Raw genomic sequence first — 22,432 nt, 5'->3', positions numbered from 1 at the left:
GCTAAGGCATAGAGACAACCTAAATGTCCATTGAAAAATGAATCGATAGAGAAAATATTACACACACACACACACACACACACACACACACACTTATGTTATCCAGCCATAAAAAGAAAGAAACCTTGCTATCTGTTACAACGCGGGTGAACCTTGAAAATATTGAACTAAATGAAATAAGCTAAATACTATATGATCTCATTTATAAGTGGAATTAAAAAGAAACTCATAGAAACAGGGAAAAGATTGGGAGTTGCCTGAGGTGAGGGTCTAGGGGTAGGGTAAACAGGTAAAAGTGGTCAAGGGTACAAATTTTCAGTATTAAGATGAGTATTTTATGAGGATATAACATATAGCATGATGACTATAGTTAATAATACTTCATTGTATATTTGAAAGTTGCTAAGAGAATAGACTTTAAAAGTTCTCACCACAAACATATATTAATACAAATGCAACTATGTGAGGTGATAGATGTGTTAACAAAGTTTATTGTAAAAATTTTGCTATGTGTATTAAATCATTACATTGTGCACCTTAAACTTACAAAATGTTATATTTTAATAAAGCTGGGAGAAAAAAAGAAAAAAATGTGGTACATACACACAATGGAATATTACTCAATCATAAAAATAAGGAAATCTTGCTACTTTTGACAACATGAATAAACCTGGAGTACCTTACACTAGGGCTTCCCTTGTGGCTCAGATGGTAAAGGATCTGCATGCAATGCTAAATGAAATAAGCCAGAAACAGAAAGACAAAAACAGTATGATTTCTCTTATATGGATAATCCAAAAAAGAATTGAACTCACAGAAGTAGAGAGTAGAATGGTGGTTTCAAGAGGCATAGGGGTAGGGGAAATGGAGATATTGTTTGAAGGGTACAAACTTTCAGTTTGGGCATCTAATGTACAGTATGGTGACTATAGTTTAAAACATGGTATTATATACTTCAAATTTGCTGATTTGATCTTAAGAAATGTTTCAATATAAAATATTTTCATAAATAAGTCAGGGGCACCATAATCTTTAAATTTCTTGACCATGGTTTTATCATATGGCTGTAATAGAACCAAAAATTTAAAGTATAAATAGGATCTTGAATATTGACAAAGAGTAAGCACTGGACAGATTTTTAATGTTTTCCTGTCTTAGCTTGTTTATCTTTAAAACTTTGCTATAATAATTTCTGCTTCTTCTATCAATATATCAAAAGGAAGTTGTGGTATCAAAGGCGATCAAAAAGCCAAGAGACCTTATTTGAATTGTAAAGGATAATATTAATCAAAGTTAGAAATTGGTGCTGGTAAATCTCTCATTTCTCAAGAGAATTAACAAAGTTTTTTGAAGCATAGTTGATTTACAGTGCTGTGTTAGTTTCAGGTGAATGGCCAAGTGATTCAGTTATACATGCACATGTGTCTATGCTTTTTTGTATTCTTTTCCAAGTTAATACAAAATATTGAATATAGTTTTCTGTGCTATACAGTAGGTTCTCGGTTATATATTTTATATAAGGTAGTGTATATATGTTAATCCTAAACTCCTAATTTATCTCTTCCAACCCCCTTTTCTTCTTTAATAACCATGTTTGTTTTCTACATCTGTTTCATATACAAGGTCATTTATATCATTTTTTAAAGATTTCACATATAAGTGTTATCATATGATACTTGTCTTTTTCTGGCTTACTTCACTTAGTATGATAATCTTATGTGTGATTACATAATCTTATGTGTGATTACATACACTCTTCTGGAGTGTACCTGGATCACTTATTAGTAATTATTGGTGGGGATAAAAGTTGAGATACTATGAAACCTCTACTATTTAATTCTTTTTGGTGGAGATGCAGGGGATGGCAGTATGTCCTCTGTGTAATATATCTGCAAACATCAAGGTAACCCAATATGCCAAGGTATTCAGATTTTGAGAAATAAAAATTTATTTAAGTTTATATCATTTTGGCAGTGTCCTCATATCAGCATATCAACTGAACGGGAAAAAAACACACCATCAATTACATTGGCCCCCCGCAAAGCAGAGAAGTAGAAAAGCTGATTTTATAATCTACCCTTCTAATAAAAAATATTTCTTTTTGACCCATGTTGGATATACAGAAATCCAACCCTTTCCCAGCACATCCCATTCATGATGAATTGAATTCTCCATATTCTCTCTAGTGCATCAACCAAAGCACTGGTCACCTTTGGCAACTTACATTGAGTTAGCTCTGTGATGTTGTCTCTTGCCTGAGGATTCTGCTGTTGCTATCTTTCCATCAAAGTACCTTCTTTCTGTCCAATGTTAAGAGAGACCTAAAAACAACAGCTTTTTTTGAGGTCACTGACATCTTTGTGTAGTATCTAAGTTTTTCATGAAATATTTAGCATATGTGCTAAGGGCAATCTGAGATTCTATTTTAGATAAGGAATCACATTTCCTGGAAGGACAGTGGCTCTCAGGCAGCCTGCTGATGTTCACATGTAGAACTTCATTGTGTCAACTTAAAAAGTTTAAATTCAACAAAAGTGTGTGCTGAAATCAGGTGATGCTGTTACCCCCTTCCTGGCCTTCACACCAGTTAGGATTCAACTGGTAGAGAACAGGAAATAAATATTATGAGATTTGCTTATGGTAAGAAATTCACTTATACATCTGGGAGGGCTGGCAAGACAAGTCATAAAATCCACAGGGCAGATTATCCAGGAAGGTGAAGTTCAGACTCTTGGGCATGAGTTGAAGCTGCTATTCACAAGTGGACTATCTTCTTCACAGGAGTCTCAGATCCACCCTTAGACTTCCACCTGATTGAACATTAGGCCCACCCACCTTATCTAGGACAACCTCCCTTATTTAAAATCAAATCATTATGGACTTTGATGACATCTACAAAAATACCTTCATAGCAACAATCTAGATTAGTGTTTGATTGAAAACCTGGGGGCTTATAGCCTAGGCAAGTTGGTCTATCAAAAAACTATCACACTGGCCATTTATGTTGATACGTTCTTTAACCAACACCACTATCAACAAGATGTGGTTGGGAGATAACAGTGGAAATGAGGGATCACAGCTGGTTAGATATTTAACACAGCAACCTAAGGTCTGCTTAATTCAGCCTTTATTTTAAAAGTTAATGCCTGTTTTCCTATAGGCACTGTGAAGCCACTCTTGATCAGATGCATGTTGGGAAGATAAACCTTGAGGTATACAAGATAGGAATGATGGGATAGATTGAGACCAATTTATTTAGGAAGTCCTGTGCAAGATACATGGGACTTCCCTGGTGGCTCAGATGGTAAAGCGTCTGCCTACAATGCGGGAGACCCAGGTTCAATCCCTGGGTTGGGAAGATCCTCTGCAGAAGGAAATGGCAACCCACTCCAGTACTCTTGCCTAGAAAATCCCATGGACAGAGGAGCCTGGTAGGTTACAGTCCATGGGGTTGTAAAGAGTTGGACACGACTGAGTGACTTCACTTTCACTTTGCAAGATACATAGTAGAGACTGGACCAAAAGCCTAGAGATGGAGAGGAAAAAGCAAAACTTGAGTCACATGAAGGCAGAAACATGCTTTAGTTGATCCAGATGAGTTTGGGGGCCAAATGCAAGTAGTTTGTTTCATGGAGGAAATCATAAAGCAACATAGGGCAGGAATCCTGGTGCTGTAGGTCATTTGACATAGACCGTGGGTGACCTTGGTGCCAGTTTGCCTGTGGCATCCTGATACATCTGCAGAGACGAAGGTGGTTTGCAGTTCATGGGCACATGAGACAGGGCCACTGGCTGAGGAGTGGAACCAACAGAGGGGTTGCTTGTGTCCAGAGAGAATCATCTAGATCCCTACCAGCAGGTCTTAAAGTGGACAGAGGATCAGAGGGGCTGAGTTTTTTCCTCTATCATTGAAACCAGGATTGAAGAAGGGCCGCAGAGGTCCAGCAAAGGCACATTCAGAGAAGGTGTAGATGAGGGAGCCATGGTCAGTGATGTTGTAGAAAGAGACAGTGCTGGCCTCATAATCTAGGAAGATCCCAATTCGGCTTGGAGGCACCTGAAGGTGGAGGGGAGTCTGGGGGCAGGTGCCAGCCTCATATTTTTGTTTGTTCCACAGCCAGATTATCCAGAAGCCATTGTCAGAGTTGAGCAAAAACTGCCCCTTCCTCCTCACATTGTCTCTACAAACACCCAGGTCCCAGGCTTCCTTTCCCGTCACATCTACTTCCCAGTAAACTTTTCCGGAGTCAAAGCGCTGGGCACCCAGTACCATGGGGTAAGTATCAAATCTCTCCTCATTTTCAGGCACGTCCTGCCGGGTGTTTGCAAGCCTCACTTGTCTCCGATTCTCCGAAAGGATGAGCCATGGATTGGCTGTCTGTGGATCCAGGGTGATGTGTACTGCAGAGAGAGGGCCACAGTCAGGCTGGGAGAGTGTGCAGAGTCAGCAACCCTGTGCCAGTGGTGGGGGGATGAGGATGAAGGGGTGACCCTGAGCCTCACTGTGTGAGGAGATGACTCCTAGCCAACTCTGACCCCTGCCATGACCTTTGAGGGAACCACCTTCCCTATTTCTGCACCTGCCCCACCTACTCTAACCGGCCATCTCTCTCCAACCCAGGGATGCACTGGGCACCCTCCTTATCCCCTTCACTCCCTTGGCAAGCCAGTCCCATACCCCTGGTGCTGGCCCCACCTCCACACGTCCTCAGCATCTTCTTAATCCCGGGCACATAGAATACATTCCTCAGGTCTGTGGAGGCGACATCCACCTCCTTCAGGTTCCATGATTCACTCCTGGGGGAAAAAGAATTAGAGACCCTGTCTCCAACTCCTACCTCATCCTGCCCAAATCCGATGGTTATACCACCCTTGTGGATGACTGATAATGTAATCTGATGCAAATTTGCAAACAGCTCCTGTGTTAGGGGGGCTTCCCAGGTGATGCACTGGTAAAGAATCCACCTCCCAGTGCAGGAGACATGGGTTCAATCCCTTGGGTCAGAAAGATCCCCTGGAGAAGGAAATGGTAACCCATTCCAGTATTCTTGTGTGGGAAATCCCATGGGCAGAAGAGCCTGGGGCTACAGTCCATGGGGTTGCAAAAGTTGGACACAGTGAAGTGAAAGCTGCCCAGTCATGTCCGACTCTTTGCGACCCCATGGACTGTAGCCTGCCAGGCTCCTCTGTCCTTGGAATTCTCCAGGCAAGATTACTGGGGTGGGTAGCTGTTCCCTTCTCCAGGGGATCTTCCCAACCCAGGGATAGAACCCAGGTCTCCCGCATTGCAGACGGATTCTTTACCATCTGAGCCACCAGGGAAGCCTGGACACAACTCAGCAACTAAACAACCACAACAACCACAACAATCTGTGTTAGGATCCCTGGGGATGGAGGACAAAAGTAGGTAGGATTTTGTTTCTATCTAAGCCTTGATGGCTACATGAGCATCTGCATCATCTGGCCAGCCTGTATGTCTCTCCGGGTCTTAGGTCATTACACAAGTACCTTCTGTTTCACTTCATAACTCAAGGTATCCGATACAAGCTGAATCACCTCCATGAGGAACCTCAAGGAGCTTCGCCCATGCGGTGGGTCTTACCCATGGCTCTTTTGGAGAGGTTTGAAACCAGTTAGATACTTTTTTAAAAGAGTCCCAGCAGGCTGTAAACTCAACTACCCTGTCTGTTGTAAGTTCACTTTGTGAAGATGTGACACACCAGTTACTTTGGGCACCTTGCCAACTGTGTGTGTTCAGTTGCTCAGTTGTGTCCAACTCTTCGTGACCCCAGGGATTGTCGCCTGCCAGCCTCCTCTGTCCGTGGGACTCTTCAGGCAAGAATACTGGAGTGGGTTGACATTCACCAACTGAGATGTCCATTAATTAGCTTTCTGAGACCAGAACATATTTTAAGGAGAACTGGGTCTTTGAGAACAGGAAGGAGGATGGGGATGACTTCAATTCATGTTTTTTAACTAAAGCTCTTTTTTAAGGTATATACTGCCCCCTCCTCTAATGAAGAAAACCTTTCCTTACCTTTCCAGGACACTTTTCACCTCCTGAGGAGACAAGAAACAGACAGTAAGTTCTGGAGTCACAAGCTTACAACAGATTTCAGTTGTGTGGGTAAAGCGATGTCACCCTGAGGTCTACAGAACACTGCTCTACCCCAAGCCTCTGGACCAAGGCCTGAAAAACGCCTCTGACCACCTTGAAATGGATGAGGAAGCAGAAACCCAGCATGGGTGTGACCTGTAATCAGGGGAAGGAAGCTGCTGCTGTTGCTGCTAAGTCTCTTCAGTCATGTCCGACTCTGTGCGACCCCATAGACGGCAGCCCACCAGGCTCCCCTGTCCCTGGGATTCTCCAGGCAAGAACACTGGAGTGGGTTGCCATTTCCTTCTCCAATGCATGAAAGAGAAAATTGAACGTGAAGTCACTCAGTCATGTCCAACTCTTAGCGACCCCATGGACTGCAGCCTACCAGGCTCCTCCGCCTATGGGATTTTCCAGGCAAGAGTACTGGAGTGGGGTGCCAATGCCTTCTCCGAGAGGGGAAGGAAGAGTAGCTTACAAAAATCTGATTCAGAAAACAAATTTACAAGATCAGATTCTTGGTGGGGGAGAAGAAAGGAGCAAATAGCTCTGCCTGGCTGAGGCCCAGACCCAGTCACAGAGAAAGAATGGCCCAGCCAGGACACACGGAATGCACAGAAACTGCTCTCATTTGTGGACTTGCAGTGCTGGGAAGGAAGGGCTTAAAGTGCCATCCTATGCTATGGTTAATGTTGTCCCTGTCACGTATGTGAAACCAAAGCATCTGAGAATGTTCTGTAGCAGGGCCTAGGGTCCTTATCCAGGCACTGGCAGGCTACTAGGCCCTGTCAAAAGTGCCTCAGAGAGCTCTACTCAGAGAAGGGTAGAAGATTTGGATCATGGGAAGAAGAGAGCTGCCAAGTCAAATCAATCTTATTGGCTTTTATGCACAAACAAATTTTTTCATGACTGTATCTGACCAAGAGACAATGAAAAGGTATGGGGAAAAGAGGAACCACAGAATGTTATAGCAGAGGGACTTTTGAGACCATGTAGCCCAAAGTTTCCCAAAGTGAGGCAAGCTCATCATTGCTGGGTGTGAGATGATTTTTAAGTAGAACACACATCAGGGAATTTATTTAAAAAAAACCCAAACTATTTAAAAAATAAATTCATTGATGTATGTTGTACTTAATACCTCTTACTCAGGTGATAATACCTCTTATTCAGGTGAACTTGGTTAAGTTTCTTAGCTTCAGTCTATCACTAAATTTCTTAACTTCTTTGCACCTTAAGTTCTCTCATCTATGAAACAGGGGTAATAATAGTAGCATCCACCTCATTGCATTGTCATGAGGGACTGAATGCTAACAATTATATGTGCTATTTAAGAATTTTCAGTTATTTATAGTATTATGAAATAAATTAGAATTGTGTTGCTGAAGAAGACTTCAGAGTCCCTTGGACTGCAAGGAGATCAAATCAGAAAGGAAATCAGTCTTGAATATTCATTGGAAAAGACCCTGATGCTAGGAAAGATTGGAGGCAAAAGGAGAAGAGGGATGCAGGGGATGAGATGGTTAGATAGTATTGCTGACTCAATGGATATGAATTTGAGCAAACTTTGGGAAGCCTGGTGTGCTGCAGTCCATGGAACTGTTAAGAATTGGATACAACTTAGTGACTGAACAACAAAAAACAAAAATTAGGAAAAGTAGCAGTAACAACACATGGCTACTATTGCTTAGAACGATTTTTTTTTTTGGTATAACTTGTTTAATTATTTATAAACTCCTATTAGTTAAGTACTGTTATTTATATTCCATTTAAAGATTAGTAAACAGGCATAGAAAAACCAAAGTGGCAAGGATGGCTATATAACTCAATAACCTGTGCAATGACCATATACTTCAAAGCTGTATTACCAAATGAGAACACTGGCTGAGGCCAAATAAGGGAGAAACAAAGTCATATTTTAATATTTCTCTAAAATTCTCATTTCTTTGTCCTTATTTTCCTGGGAGAGCAAAATAATGTGCACAAGGTTTAATTTTATTTTCTCAGTTATTTTACTTTTAGCTTTATTTTGTCATTTCCAATCGACTGTTTTTATGTTCAGTAGGTCAGTCAGTCAGTCAGTTCAGTCACTCAGTCGTGTCTGACTCTTTAGGAGCCCATGGACTGCAGCATGCCAGGCTTTCCTGTCCACCATCAACTCCCAGAGATTTCTCAAACTCAGGTCCATTGAGTCAGTGATGCCATCTAACCATCTCATCCTCTGTCATCCCCTTCTCCTCCTGCCTTCAGTCTTTCCCAGCATCAGGGTCTTTTCAAATGAGTCAGTTCTTCGTATCAGATGGTGAAAGTATTGGGGTTTCAGCTTCAGCATCAGTCCTTCCAATGAATATTCAGGATTGATTTCCTTTAGGATTGGCTGGTTGGATCTCCTTGCACTCCAAGGGACTCTCAAGAGTGTTCTTCAACACTGCAGTTCAAAAGCATCAATTCTTCAGCACTCAGCTTTCTTTATAGTCCAGCTCTCACATCCATACATGACTACTGGAAAAACCATAGCTTTGACTAGACAGACCTTTGTTGGCAAAGTAATGTCTCTGCTTTTTAATACGCTGCCTAGGTTGGTCATAACTTTTCTTTCAAGAGGCAAGCATCTTTTAATTTCACGGCTGCAGTCACCATCTGCAGTGATTTTGGAGCCCCCCAAAATAAAGTCAGCCACTGTTTCCACTGTTTCCCCATCTATTTGCCATGAAGTGTTGGGACCGGATGCCATGGTCTTAGTTTTCTGAATGTTGAGCTTGAAATCTACTTTTTCACTCTCCTCTTTCACTTTCATCAAGAGGCTTTTGAGTTCTTCTTCACATTCTGCTATAAGGGTGGTATCATCTATGGATCTGAGGTTATTGATATTTTTTCCTGGCAATCTTGATTCCAGCTTGTGCTACATCCAGCCCAGCATTTTGAATGTTGTACTCTGCATATAAGTTAAATAAGCAGGGTGACAATATACAGCCTTGACATACTCCTTTCCTGATTTGGAACCAGTTTGTTGTCCCATGTCCAGTTCTAACTGTTGCTTCTTGACCTGCATACACATTTCTCAGGAGGCAGGTCAAGTGGTCTGTATTCCCATCTCTTTCAGAATTTTCCACAGTTTGTTGTGATTTACACAGTCAAAGGCTTTGCTGTAGTCAATACAGCAGAGGTAGATGTTTTTCTGGAACTCTCTTGCTTTTTTGATGATCCAATGGATGATGGCAATTTGACCTCTGGTTCCTATGCCTTTTCTAAATCCAGCTTGAACATCTGGAAGTTCATAGTTCATGTACTGTTGAAGCCTGGCTTGGAGAATTTTAAGCATTACTTTGCTAGTGTGTGAGATGCGTGTGATTGTGTGGTAGTTTTAGCATTCTTTGGCATTGCCTTTCTCAGGGATTGGAACGAAAACTGACCTTTTGCAGTCCTGTGGCCACTGCTGAGTTTTCCAAATTTGCTGGCATATTGAGTAAACCATTTTCACAGCATCATCTTTTAGGATTTGAAATAGCTCAACTGGAATGCCATCACCTCCACTAGCTTTGTTCATAGTGATGCTTCGTAAGGCCCACTTGACTTCACATTCCAGGGTGTCTGGCTCTAGGTGAGTGATCACACTGTTGTGGTTATCAGGGTCATAAAGATCTTTTTTGCATAGTTCTGTGTATTGTTGCCACCTCTTTTTACTATCTTCTGCTTCTGTTAGGTCCATACTGTTTCTGTTCTTTATTGTGCCCATCTTGGGCTTCCCTTGTAGCTCAGCTGGTAAAGAATCCACCTGCAATGTGGGAGACCTGGGTTCTATCCCTGGGTTGGGAAGATCCCCTGGAGAAATGAAAGGCTACCCACTCCAGTATTCTGGCCTGGAGAATTCCACGGACTGAATAGTCCACGGGGTTGCAAAGAGTTGGGCACGACTGAGCGACTTTCACTTTCACTTACTTTCACTTTGCATGAAATGTTCCCTTGGTATCTCTAATTTTCTCGAAGAGATCTCTAGTCTTTCCAGTTTTATTGTTTTCCTCCATTTCTTTGCATTGATCACTGAGGAAAGCTTTCTTATCTCTTATTTCTTATCTCTCTTCCCTTGCTATTCTTTGGAACTTTGTTCCTTTTCTCCTTTGCCTTTCGCGTCTCTTCTTTTCTCAGCTATTTGTAAGGCCTCCTCAGAGGCAGGTATTCAGTAGGTTTTTTATAACATAAATGATAATAAAATTAAATAATATTTATGCAACCATATACTGTGTGCCAGGCACTGTTCTAAGCATTTTATATTTATGTACTGAAATCAAGTAGACCCCATGTGGTTCTCCCAAGAACAGATCCCTTGTGTTCTCTGTCTCTTTTTTTTTCTTTTTATAAAATTGAAATACAATTGATTGACAACGTTTCAGGTATATGGCAGAGTGATACAGTTATACATATATAGCTCATAGAAGTGTAAACATGTTACATTTCTAACTAAAGCCCGGGGAACTCCTTGTCATTTAGCTTATTCCCTGCTGCCTTGTTTACAAATGGAGAAATTAGGTCTAGGAAAAGAAAATGACTTAATTTAGAGTTATGGAAGGAATTGGTGGCAAGGTTGGGGCCCTGAGATATGTAATATTATAATATCCATTTAACATAGGAGAAACCTGATCCTCAGTAAGATTAGGGTATGTTCTCAAGATTACGAATCTGATTGTGTGTTAGAACAGACACTTACTAGAGATGTCCATTTCTTTTCATTGCTGCATGGAATTTTCCTTTCTAATTTGTACCTTTCCAGGCCTTGAATGCAAACCACTCATAGGTCTGAATTCCAGTTTATTTAAGAAAATGCCAGGGACCAAGGTTCTGCATTCCCTGAAGGTAGCCCCGAGGCGCTCTGGGTTTTTTCAGTTACTCCCTGGATCTCAGAGGGGAGCTGTCCTCAGGCCTTACCTGTAGCAGCTCCAGCGCTGAGCCCCGCCTCCTCCTCTCTACCTCTGCGATCAGTTCCTGCAGGGCCTGGATCTGCTGTGCCAGCCTGGCCTCTGTGTCCCCCAGTGTTCTCAGCTGTTGCCTCTCCTCCTCCTCTAGTTTCTGCAGTTGCTTCTGCTCCTCTTCGGCCAGGAAGTTTTTCTGCCTTATAAACTCTTCATGAATTCTTAATTTCTGCGCCTCTACCTTCCCCTTTGGTGTCAATGGAAAGAAAGAAGTGGTTTTTAATCATAATTCCCTAAGATTTGGGAATGGAAGTATCCATATCTACTCCTACTCCACTCTGGCTCTGTCTGGGAATACACACACACCCAATTTTGCTGGGAAGGAAGGTGGGTGAGGCTTCTGGGCCTGAGGGGAATGGGACTGGTGGGGTGCGGTGGGGAGGTGCACCTATCACAGCTGCATCAGCCTGTGGTATCAGAGATTTCCTCAACCTCCTTCAAGTCACCCCTGCTCCCCCAATGTGTCCCTTTGTCTTCATATCTTAGTAACTGAACGAGTAACACCTGGCCCTACTCCAACAAACCTGCAAAGCCAGGCTCATAACCTGGTTCCTAAGTTTGGGAAAAAGGAGTCTTTGAGATAGTCTATGGTTGCCCTCTTCTGCTTCTAACTGGAGGGTCACTCAATACCACCACAGCCTGCCTTACCCTTCCTGGGTCTCAAGTCTACCTCTTCTGGGATCTCTTGGCCATGAGCTCCTTCTGCTCCTTTCTAGTCCCTGGCCCACCCCACCTGCTAATCCCTGGGGTGGAACAAGCTGTAGCTCTCCATTACATTTTGGACCAGTGAGCTGGACATGGTCAAGTAACTACCCGGTCAGACTGGCTTTCCTGTCCTAGGCCTTTGAAAGTGAAAGCGTTAGTTGCTCAGTCATGTCCGACTCTGTGAATCTATGGGCTGTAGCCCGCCAGGCTCCTTTGTCCATGGGATTCTCCAGGCAAGAATACTGGAGTGGGTAGCCATTCCCTTCTTCAGGGGATCTTCCCAATCCAGGGACTGAACCCAGGTCTCCAATACTGCAGGCAGATTCTTTACCATCTGAGCCACTAGGGAAGCCCATCTTAGGCCTTTATGGTTCACTTAAATCTGGTTCTCATAGTCACTGTCATTTCTTGACAACTTGTCATTTCTTGACATTGGGCATCTCTCCTGGCATTCCCCTGTCCCAAACTCTGAGGCCATCTCCAGAGACTGGGCTGTCATCTCCAGAGACTGGGCTCAAGAAGCAGGAGCATTAGAATATATCTTGTCCCTCAGCACCTTTTCCTAAGACTCTCTCTCCATCTGACTGGGAGCTCTTTTTGATCTCCACACTCTTTTAATCCCCTCCATCAAGAGACCTATGGGGCAGCTGGTTCTTGGGGAGTGAGATATAGGGACTGGCATAGCTGGACCCTCCCCAGGCTTCAGATCTAAGATTCCCTTCAGGATATGACTCTTGCCTTAAAGGATGCTTTCTTCATTGCAATGTCCAATTCCAGCTTCTCAGCCATCTCCTGCTTATCTCTTAGTTTCTTTAGTGCCACCTGAAGCTTTTCCTGCAGAGAACGAAAGCAAGATGATACCCAGTCAGGTCAAGAAGTAGGGTGCAGTGGTGTGAAGTGGGGGGAAGATCATACTGGTTCTTAGAAGAGGCTGAGTGCAGAGGACAAGGAAGGACTAGAGTCTGTTTGGGGTAGGAACTCTGTGGATGGGAAGGTTTTGGAAAAAGCCTGATATTTCTTACAAAATAGGGCCACACGGTTGGTGTACAAAGGGTGGGGGCACTGCTTGTTCCTAATTAAGCAGGAGGCCACAAGGGAAGAAGATTCTTGAAGCATTTTCCCATAGCACATCCCTGCTCTGTGAGAATGAGAAAACTGTGCTGAGCTTGCCATTTCCCCCTTAAATAAGACATAGAAGGCAGGAGACCCCTATTCTTTCCCCAGCCCCACAGGTAACTCTCTCCCATTTCCAGCTCTGGGGAACAAAGCCATCAACAGGGCCCCATCTCCTTTTTACCTGTTCCTGCCTCTGTGCTGAGGACTCACCTGGTACTCCTGAGCAGCCTCCTCAATAGGGACCATGGGATGATCACGGTGTTTCTGGGACTGGGAACACACCCAGCAAAGGGCCTTCCCATCTGCCTCACAGAAGAGGTGAATTTTCTCTCTGTGCACCACACACAGCTCCCCGTGTGGGCCCTCCTTGGCACCCTGGCTGATTTTCCTAAGGTTGTCCACCATGTTGGCTACCTGTCGATTGGGCCGGAGATTCTGGAGCAGGAAGTGGCGCCGGCACACAGGACAGACGCTACCTCCTTCTTTCCCGACCTCAGAGATGCACTCCTGGCAGAAGCTATGACCACATTCAATGCTCATAGGCTCCACCATGGGATCCAGGCAGATAGAGCACGTGACCTCCTCCCACATCATTGTCAAGGGTACGGCTGAAGCCATTGGGGTGATGCTCCTCTTCGGTAGTGCTGGGGAGATCTTGCGGTGAGGGGAGAAGAGGAAAGGGACGGAAGAGAAGAGCCAGGTAAGAAAAGGGAACCACGAGAGAGGGTGAACTGGAGGGAGTGAAAACAAGAAAAGACAAGGACCTCAACCTGAATAGTGCTCCTCTTCCATAGTCTGGGTCACTGATCCAGTCAGACAGAAGGGGACACTGAGTCCCCAAGAGATAGCAAATATTGTTGAGAACCTGAGAGACAGCTGCTTACAATTCGACTTTCATCATGTTCATCTCTGCTTAACCGCTCAGAGTCCAGGCTTTACCTATTGATCTTCTGCCTCAGGCCACTGGTTTTCTACTCTGTTGAGAAGCTAATCTTAACAGTAGCGACCATTGACTGTGCTCGTTCCATGTGCCAGGTGCTACATGCTTCACATACATTCTCATTAATCTTTGCAATAGGCAGGAGTTATTGGTATCTATCTAATCATCGGTAACATGAATATATATAAGAATATTTATATTTATGCTTACATATTTTCATAAGGATACACGTATATCCGTAAGTACATGGGCTTCCTAGGTGGTGCAAGTGGCAAAGAATCCACCTGCTAATGCAGGAGACACAGGAGACAGCAGGTTTGATCCCTGAGTTGGGAAGATCCCCTGGGGAAGGAAATGGCAACCCACTTCAGTATCTTACCTGGGAAATCCCGTGGACAGAGGAGCCTGGCGGCCTACATACAGTCCATGGGGTCGCAAAGAGTCAGACACGACTGAGCACACACACACACGCATATGTATATGTGTGTATATATGTATGTGCATACACACAGAAGCGTGAGGTTTATTAAGAACTTCCTGGGCTCTTCTCTCAGCTACCCTGAACCTGGCCCCGCCTTTGTTTCTTCTAGGGCGCAGACCCATAGTTTTCTAATATCCTAAGCAACCCTGTCTCTCTCACCTCCAGAGGGAGCCTTTTGGGGACAGCAGTCTCAGGGATCGCGGACCTACCCCCACACCGGGCTCCCGGACCACCCCTGAGCTAGGTTGCCATCCTGGTTCTCCCAGTTTCCCTGGTTTTTCTTCCCAGCTCAGGTGCCGGCGGAAGCAGAGCAATCCGAGCTCCTTCCAGGGGACATCCCAGTCAGGTTTACAGCCCAGCCTCCTCCCAGGCTGCAGGGGAAAAACTGCTGGGTTAAGGTTGAGGGAGACCTGTTGCGAAAGAAAACCTGAGATCGAAATCTCTAGGGGTGGGGACGGCTTGGATGAGGCACTTCAGACCTGGGGCAGGGGAGAGAGGTCCCCTAGGGAGAGCTGGGGTACCTCGGTCTAGCCAAGTTCACTCACCTTTTCAAGAGACGCAGTGGATGGCAGCCGTTTCCTTATTTCACTTTCGATTCCTTGTCCACCGCAAATCTGAAAGGGAGGCGGGCAGAGCGGGAGGAGAGTGGGCGGGGCCAAGGGAGGAGGAAGGCGGAGGGGTTGAGGTGCCGCCAGAGTCTGGAGCTTCTGGGAGGCTGGGGCGAGCGAAAGCTCCGCAGCCTTTAGTCCTTGCTTTGCGTTCCCTCCCGTGTCCTCATTGTGTAATAGAGTGAAGCATCGTATCTGCTGCGTGGAGGAGCCATGCAGGCCTACGTGCTGTGCCCTCGTGTGGGAGCTGCTTTAAAGGAGGTTTGGATGGACAGGGGTGCCTGGAGGTCTCCTCTAAAGGCCATCTTCTGTTCCCTATTTCCAAAAACAATTCCTTTTCAGGAGACTTGATATTCTTTTAACATCAGGGGGAGAGCAATTTATTCCACAGTACCTCAGCGCATTATCACACCAGTGAGTGGTAAGAAGGGACTTGACATTTATTGAGGCAACAACTGTGTACTTATCCTTGAGCCAGGGACTTTCTCAGGTTGTTTTATTATTATTTTAAATTATGGTGAAGTACGTATAACATTTACCATCTTAACCGTTTTCAAGTGTGTAGTTCAGTGGCATTAAATACGTTCACAGTTGTATACTTCACCACAGTCCATGGAGTCTCAAAGGGTCGGACACAACTGAGCCACTAAGCACAAGAACGGAGAAGGCAAGGGCACCCCACTCCAGGACTCTTGCCTGGAAAATACGAGGGACAGAGGAATCTGGAAGGCTGCAGTCCATGGGGTCGCTGAGGGTCGGACACGACTGAGCGACTTCTTTCACTTTTCACTTTCATGCATCAGAGAAGGAAATGGCAACCCACTCCAGTGTTCTTGCCAGGAGAATCCCAGGGGCAGCTTGATGGGCTGCTGTCTATGGGGTCGCACAGAGTCGGACACGAGTGAAGCGACTTAGCAGCAGCAGCAGCAGCAGCAAGCACAAGAAACCTCAAAGAGCCAGGGAGTAGTGGCAAATTCCTATTTATAAGAATCAGAGTTTTTACTCTGGTGGAAGAACTTCTTTCTTTACTAGACCCTTAGAACAAGGCTGAGCCCTGTGTTGGGGGATGGAAAGAAAATGATCTGTAAATGAGTTACTAGTTTGAGGGAAATAGGAGCTGCAACCACCTCCCTTCTTTATTCTCTGAAGAGTGTGTTTATAATGGCTATAAAAAATACCATCACCTATTAGTTGTTGATCTTAGATGTGCACCAGAATTTATGGTACAACATTCTTATATCATAGAGTGGGGTTTCCAAACTGCTGCCATACCTGAGCCTTCAGCAGTGCATCTCATATTTTTATTGGACCATCTTTTTCTGGTTGATGATGTACATTGTAAGACCACTGCATTCCATAGTGCAACCCCATTATCAGAATTTTTTGACTGTAAAATCAGTTTCTTGGTTGTAAGTGATGTTGTTGGAGACCTTGATGTTGTAAATCGAAAAACAGTGGTGCTGGTAGAAGCAATATAAGATGGCAAATGAATCTGTCTCTGGTATAGTAGCTATTTTGTGAGGATAAATTGCTGTTGGTTCAATGTCATTATCATGCCACTAAAAGACTGCCTAGATTCTCTTAGAAATAGGGAAAAATCAGGCTCAGAGTTGGTCTTATATGTACAGGTTTCTATAGCAGTAGGAATACAAATGCTGCTTGAGTATGGATTCCTCGGGTTTATCCATTTACCACTACTGATACGGACACTTGTACAAGAGTCCATTGAATAAGCACCAGGTGACTGAGAAGAGGCTGATCAACATCCACAAGATGGGTCATCTTATTTACCTGATTGTTGTTGTTTAGTCTCCCAGTTATGTCTGTCTCTTTGCAGCTCCCCTGGACTATGCATGACAGGCCTCCCTGTCCCTCATCATCTCCTGAAGTTTGCCCATGTTCATGGTCTTTGCATTGGTGATGCCATCCAGCCATCTCATCCTCTGATGCCCTCTTCTTTGCCCTCAAATCTTTCCCTGCATCAGGGACCTTTCCAGTGAGTCATCTGCTTACATCAGATGGCCAAAATACTGGAGCTTCAGCTTTAGCATCAGTCCTTCCAGTGACTATTCAGACAGGATGGGTCATCTTATTCACCTGATTATTGGGTGCCTTCTCTGCATTATACGTGCTTTGGTGGAAATTCACATAGGACAAAAACATTTTCACTCTGGGCCCTATCTTAGATGTTCAGTGTATACTTCTACCCATAACTTGTTGTCATCAATCTTTCAATCTTTTTTTATCTGTAAGATAAAATCAGGTGATACATATACATCATATATATCAATTCTTCTTTGGTTTCAAGCAAATGGACAAGTTATTGCTTCAAGTTCTGTACACTGGGAAGAGTTTCCATCACCATTGTCTTTCAGGGTGATTTGTATTGGATACAAATCTTGTGCACCATCTCCGATTCTCATGAACCCCTCTTATTCTCTTAGTCAGCACCCTACCAGTGCTGGTTACTGTTCTGTACCCACACTTTTGAATTTGATGAGACATCACATACAGGGCATGGGATTCAGATTTCTGAGCAGCTGTTGTAAGCAAATGGCACAAGTGCAAAAAGAGAGTGGGAAAGATAAATTTCCTTCATTTTTCTCCCATGGACTATTTCAAGGTGAAGTTCCTCCTTGTAGTTCTGATGAGCAAACCCACTGACTGAGGGGCCTGTCATATATTTTTGAAACTTGTTATGAATGTCACCCAGTGTGATGATGTGTTGCATTGTTTTGTCTTTTTTCTTGCTTCACTTCCGTTTTCTCCAAGGCTGATTGTCTTGCTTCTTTTTTTCTTACTCTCATTGCCTGCTGAGTAAAGATCACTAATTTAATCAAACCTCAGCTCATCTAGAGGATCTGGTCAATCTGCCTTCAATATTTGCAGTGCCTAAATTTTGGCCACCTCATGCGAAGAGTTGACTCATTGGAAAAGACTCTGATGCTGGGAGGGATTGGGGGCAGGAGGAGAAGGGGACGACAGAGGATGAGATAGCTGGATGGCATCACTGACTCAATGGATGTGAGTTTGATTGAACTCCGGGTGTTGGTGATGGACAGGGAGGCCTGGCATGTTGTGATTCATGGGGTCGCAAAGAGTCAGACACAACTGAGTGACTGAACTGAACTGAAACCCGGTAAGAAACCAGGTCACAAGGGAGCCTTGGAAACCCAGCATTCAGGAATTAACCTCTTGCAATGAAGAGGGAGAAGGGATATATTTGAGAGCAAATGACTGGCTCAGTGTTTTATACATGTCTCATTTATACCTCTCTAGATAGTCTTGTCATTTCAATTTTATAGAGTGGATGCTGATGCATTTAGAGTCCAGGTACCTGGCACAAGGTACCTAGTTTAAAAGTAAGGAGTTTAACTAAGTTCTGCTTGATTCCATATACAATGATCTTAACTATAATCCAGGCAGGCTTTTAAAATATATATATATTTAAGGCCAACTTATCCTTAAAGTCTCGACTCAAACGCCATCCTCTTTTATGTAAAACATTTCCTCTTTTTCTTTGTCCGCTAAAGTAGAGAATACTATACCACTTTAGTTTTTAGGCACTTTTACTAAAGAATACACTTGTCAATGGAAGAGCCTCAGGAGATACAGTTTCAATCTCTGGGCCGGTAAGATCCCCTGGATCTTACTGGAAGTGGCAACCCACTCCAGTATTCTTGCCAGGATAATCCCATGGACAGAGGAGTCTGGTGGGCTACAATCCATGGAGTGGCAAAGAGCCACTCCATGTTTAGAGGCATAAACTACTAGAAGATAGGATTGGTGCCTAATTAATCCCTAGGTAAAACACAGTGAGTAAGTGAACCCCAATTTTGTGAGCTGATATGATTTTGGGTGGCCTCGGCCTGCAAAGATTTAGAGTGGGGCTTGGGTTCCCAGTCAGAGATTGGGACCCGATTGAGGCAGTGAAAGCACCAGATCCTAGCCACTAGACCAGTGGTCAGTGACAAGGCCCTGGCCCTTTGGCTTTGTAGGAAAGAATTTCCGCAAAGATGGAAAGTAGTGAAGCAAGTAAAGTATTTACTAAGAGGAAAAAGAGTATAGTACTTGTGGATAGACACACAGGGGCAGGCTCAGACGGAGAGCCCCTGAGTTGCACCCTCATGGCAGTTTGAATTACTTTTATGGGATATTTCTTTTGGTTTTCCTTTGGCAAATCATTATAATTTGCCTGGTTCACAGTCTATATTTGGTATATCTCAGGATCCTTCCATGTGTGCACATGGATCTCTTAGCCAAGATGGGCCCTTCCAAAGAGGCGTCTTGTTAGAGCATCCCTTGACATTGCTACCCCCTTTGGCCTGCAAGGAGCCTTTTCTGTGCATGTGTCATTGGGGAAGTCTCTTGACTTTGGATTGAGAAATATGTAGTCTAAGCAGGGCCCAGCCTCTTCCTGTAACTTTCCTGCTATTCTTGTCTTGGAGTTTTGGTCAATATAGAATGAATCTCCAATTGCTTTACTATGGGGGTGGTGTGGGGGCCATCTGCCTCCTGCCTCAAAGACTCCTGGATAATTTAGATTTTAGAATGAGTTGAATGGGGAGCAATCTCTCCTAAGCATATAGAATGAAGTTCTACCTGCTTACTTCCATTTATCATTTTCTATCCCATCCCTGATTTGAGAGGTGGTCTGGCATTAGCCATATTTATTACTTTTAAGGCAAAGAAAGCATTTTAGAATTAGGTGCTAGAAAAGCTAAAGAAAGCATTTCATCAGAGAAATGTCAATATTTCAACAAACAGTTAAAAATCCATTAAAAAGTGATCTCTTTACCCCTAGAAACTGAAATATGACAAGAACCTTCCAGAATTTTAAAATCTCAATGAATAAAAAAAGGGTTATGGGAAAGCTTATATTAGGCTGCAACCCATTGAGGACAGAAACTGGTGTCCTGGTTGAAAGAACCACCTGGAAAACCCCAGGAACTGCTAACTGCCTCAAGCAGGTAGAATCTGGAAATATTCTGTTCTCTGATCTGCAGGAAACACTGGAAACTGGCGTGGAATAAAGAGGAGTCAGGACTCACAGATGTAGAGAACTAGTGATTGCCGGGGGCAGTATAGGGGTGGGGGAATTATTACAGGGAAGAACTGATCCCATGTTGGATCTGCTGTTTCTTTAACCTTTGCTTCTCATTATTATTTTTCACAAAAGGATACTGTTTATACATAATGGCCTGCCTTGGGGAAACCTGACCCTCTAAGTATTAACCCAAAGTGCCTTTGTTCAGGATCCTGTCCACTTGTGGATGGCAGGAAGGAAGAAATGAACACATCCTCTCCCCAAGGCTTGCCATTCTAGGGAACCTTATGCAAGATAAATACCCTTAAAAAAAAATTTCCTCACCTTCCCCCATCTCTGTTCTACTAAAGAAGCTGGCATCCAGACCAGATAAGATGATTGTTTTGAGACATTAATCTGCCATCTTCTGGGTCAGTCATATTCCTTGCCTCAACACTTCATCTCTCGGATTTACTGGCCTGTTGTGTGGCGAGCAGAGCAAGCTTGGACTCAGTAAGAGAATGGGGGAGTACAAACTATTGGGTAAAGATAGCCTCAAGTGTATTGTATGACATGGGGCATAGAGATAATATTTTGCAGTAACAGTAAATGAAAACGAACCTTTAAAAATTGTATAAAAAATAACAGACATTTAAATAAAAAAGGAGTCAGCGCATCCTGCAGTGTAGTCTGTCACCTCTACACTGTCTTCTCCCCACACTGGAGGGAAAGGAAGAGGGAATGGCTGAAGTTAGTTCTACAAAATAACTGTCCAACATGCTCAAGACTCATGGTCGTGAAAACCAAGGAGAAACTGAGAAACCATCACAGACCAGAAGAGACTAAGGAGACAGGAAGACTAATTGCAGTATGGTACCTACATTAAGTCCGAAACAGAAAACAGACACTAGTGAGAAAACTAGTGAGATCCAAATAAAATCTGTGAGCTTTCGTTAATAGTAATGTACCAATATCGGTCCCTTAGCTTTGACAAATGTACCATGTTTATGTATTATGTTAACATTAAGGAGACTGGGTGAAGGGTATATGGAAATTCTCTACGCTATCTTTGTAACTTTTCTGTAAATCTAAATGTATCCCCAAATAAAAATGTTTATTTTAAAAGATGCCCAACTCTGACTCTGAGTGGTGGAGGAAGTGTGGCATGTGGAAGGACAATGCAGAGGAGTCCAGACAGATGACTGAAGCTTGTTCTCAATATCCTATTGGAAAGGAAAGGGAGTACGTACGGAGCTTATAAAGTGAAGAAGTTGGCTTAAAGCTCAACATTCAGAAAACTAAGATCATGGCATCCAGTCCCATCACTTCAGGGCAAATAGATAGGGAAACAGTGGAAACAGTGGCTGCCTTTATTTTTCTGGGCTCCAAAATCACTGCAGATGGTGACTGCAGCCATGAAATTAAAAGATGCTTGCCTTTTGGCAGTAAAGTTATGACCAACTTAGACAGCATATTAAAAGGCAGAGACATTACTTTGCCAACAAAGGTCCGTCTAGTCAAGGCTATGGTTTTTCCAGTGGTCGTGTATGGATGTGAGAGTTGGACTATAAAGAATGCTGGGCACAAAAGAATTGATCCTTTTGAACTGTGGTGTTGGAGAAGACTGTTGAGAGTCCCTTGGACTGCAAGGAGATCCAACCAGTCCATTCTAAAGGAGATCAGTCCTGGGTGTTCATTGGAAGGACTGATGTTGAAGCTCAAACTCCAATACTTTGGCCACCTGATGTGAAGAGCCGACTTATTGGAAAAGACCCTGATGCTGGCAAAGATTGAAGGCAGGAGGAGAAGGGGATGACAGAGGATGAGATGGTTGGATGGCATCACTGACTCAATGGACATGGGTTTGGGTGGACTCCGGGAGTCGGTGATGGACAGGGAGGCCTAGCATTCTGCGGTTCATGGGGTCGCAAAGAGTCAGACACGACTGAGTGACCGAATTGAACTGAACTATATCATGTTCCTTTCTGAGTGCCCTCCCATTCTAATATAATTCTAACAACCATCCCATGAAATAGCAAATGTTCCCAGTTTACAAGTGAAGCATGAAAGTTTCAAGGAGTTAAAGTCATTTGCTCATTATCACACCTGATGTGTGACAGATCCTGAAATAAATCACTGCTTTTCTGCCACATTATGCTTGATCCCTGAGTGTATTAACAGGTGAGAACTGTTGCTTCATCATTACCACTTTATTTGCAACCACCTTCATTCCCCAGGTACAGGCATAAATTTAGATAGAAAATTTTTCTCCTCTCCAACAGAATCTCGATGTTTAAAGCACTCATGCACGTGTCTTGGGCTACATGCCTAATTTCTCATTCTCTCCAGAAATGGAAATTCCTGGCAGCCTCTGTTGCCCCAGAGGAACAGACTATGGCTCAAACTCTATTACCAACCGGGGTTCTTGGCCTTCCCCAATCAACAGAAATGGACTAATTGACTAGAGGGGAGACAAGAACGTCAGGCAAGGCTTT

At 43.7% G+C, this 22,432-nt stretch overlaps 1 protein-coding gene and 1 non-coding gene across 4 annotated transcripts; one reads left to right on the top strand and one right to left on the bottom strand.

Annotated features, from left to right (window-relative positions):
* Positions 1-1,924: 1,924 nt before the first annotated feature.
* TRIM21 (tripartite motif containing 21) lies at positions 1,925-14,904 on the bottom strand. 3 transcript variants are annotated; one of them, XM_060399396.1, is made up of 8 exons: positions 14,849-14,904; positions 14,033-14,164; positions 13,093-13,536; positions 12,505-12,600; positions 11,018-11,248; positions 6,038-6,060; positions 4,697-4,797; positions 1,925-4,401 (listed from the first exon to the last, which is right to left on the bottom strand). In XM_060399396.1, exons 3-8 carry the CDS (start codon positions 13,498-13,500, stop codon positions 3,863-3,865), a joined length of 1,398 nt encoding a protein of 465 aa, XP_060255379.1. In that variant the 5' UTR covers positions 13,501-13,536; positions 14,033-14,164; positions 14,849-14,904; the 3' UTR covers positions 1,925-3,862. The 3 variants fall into 3 exon arrangements, with proteins under 3 accessions (XP_060255379.1, XP_060255380.1, XP_004016313.2); XM_060399397.1 differs by lacking the exon at positions 14,033-14,164 and having other exon boundaries at positions 14,202-14,904; XM_004016264.5 differs by lacking the exon at positions 14,033-14,164.
* On the top strand, positions 3,287-3,358 carry TRNAC-ACA (transfer RNA cysteine (anticodon ACA)). The gene has a single exon. It is a non-coding gene; the product is annotated as a tRNA-Cys (tRNA).
* Positions 14,905-22,432: the final 7,528 nt, after the last annotated feature.

This window comes from Ovis aries, chromosome 15, assembly GCF_016772045.2.
Source record: "Ovis aries strain OAR_USU_Benz2616 breed Rambouillet chromosome 15, ARS-UI_Ramb_v3.0, whole genome shotgun sequence".
Classification (NCBI taxonomy): domain Eukaryota; kingdom Metazoa; phylum Chordata; class Mammalia; order Artiodactyla; family Bovidae; genus Ovis; species Ovis aries.
This window is presented reverse-complemented; position numbering and strand designations above follow the sequence as displayed.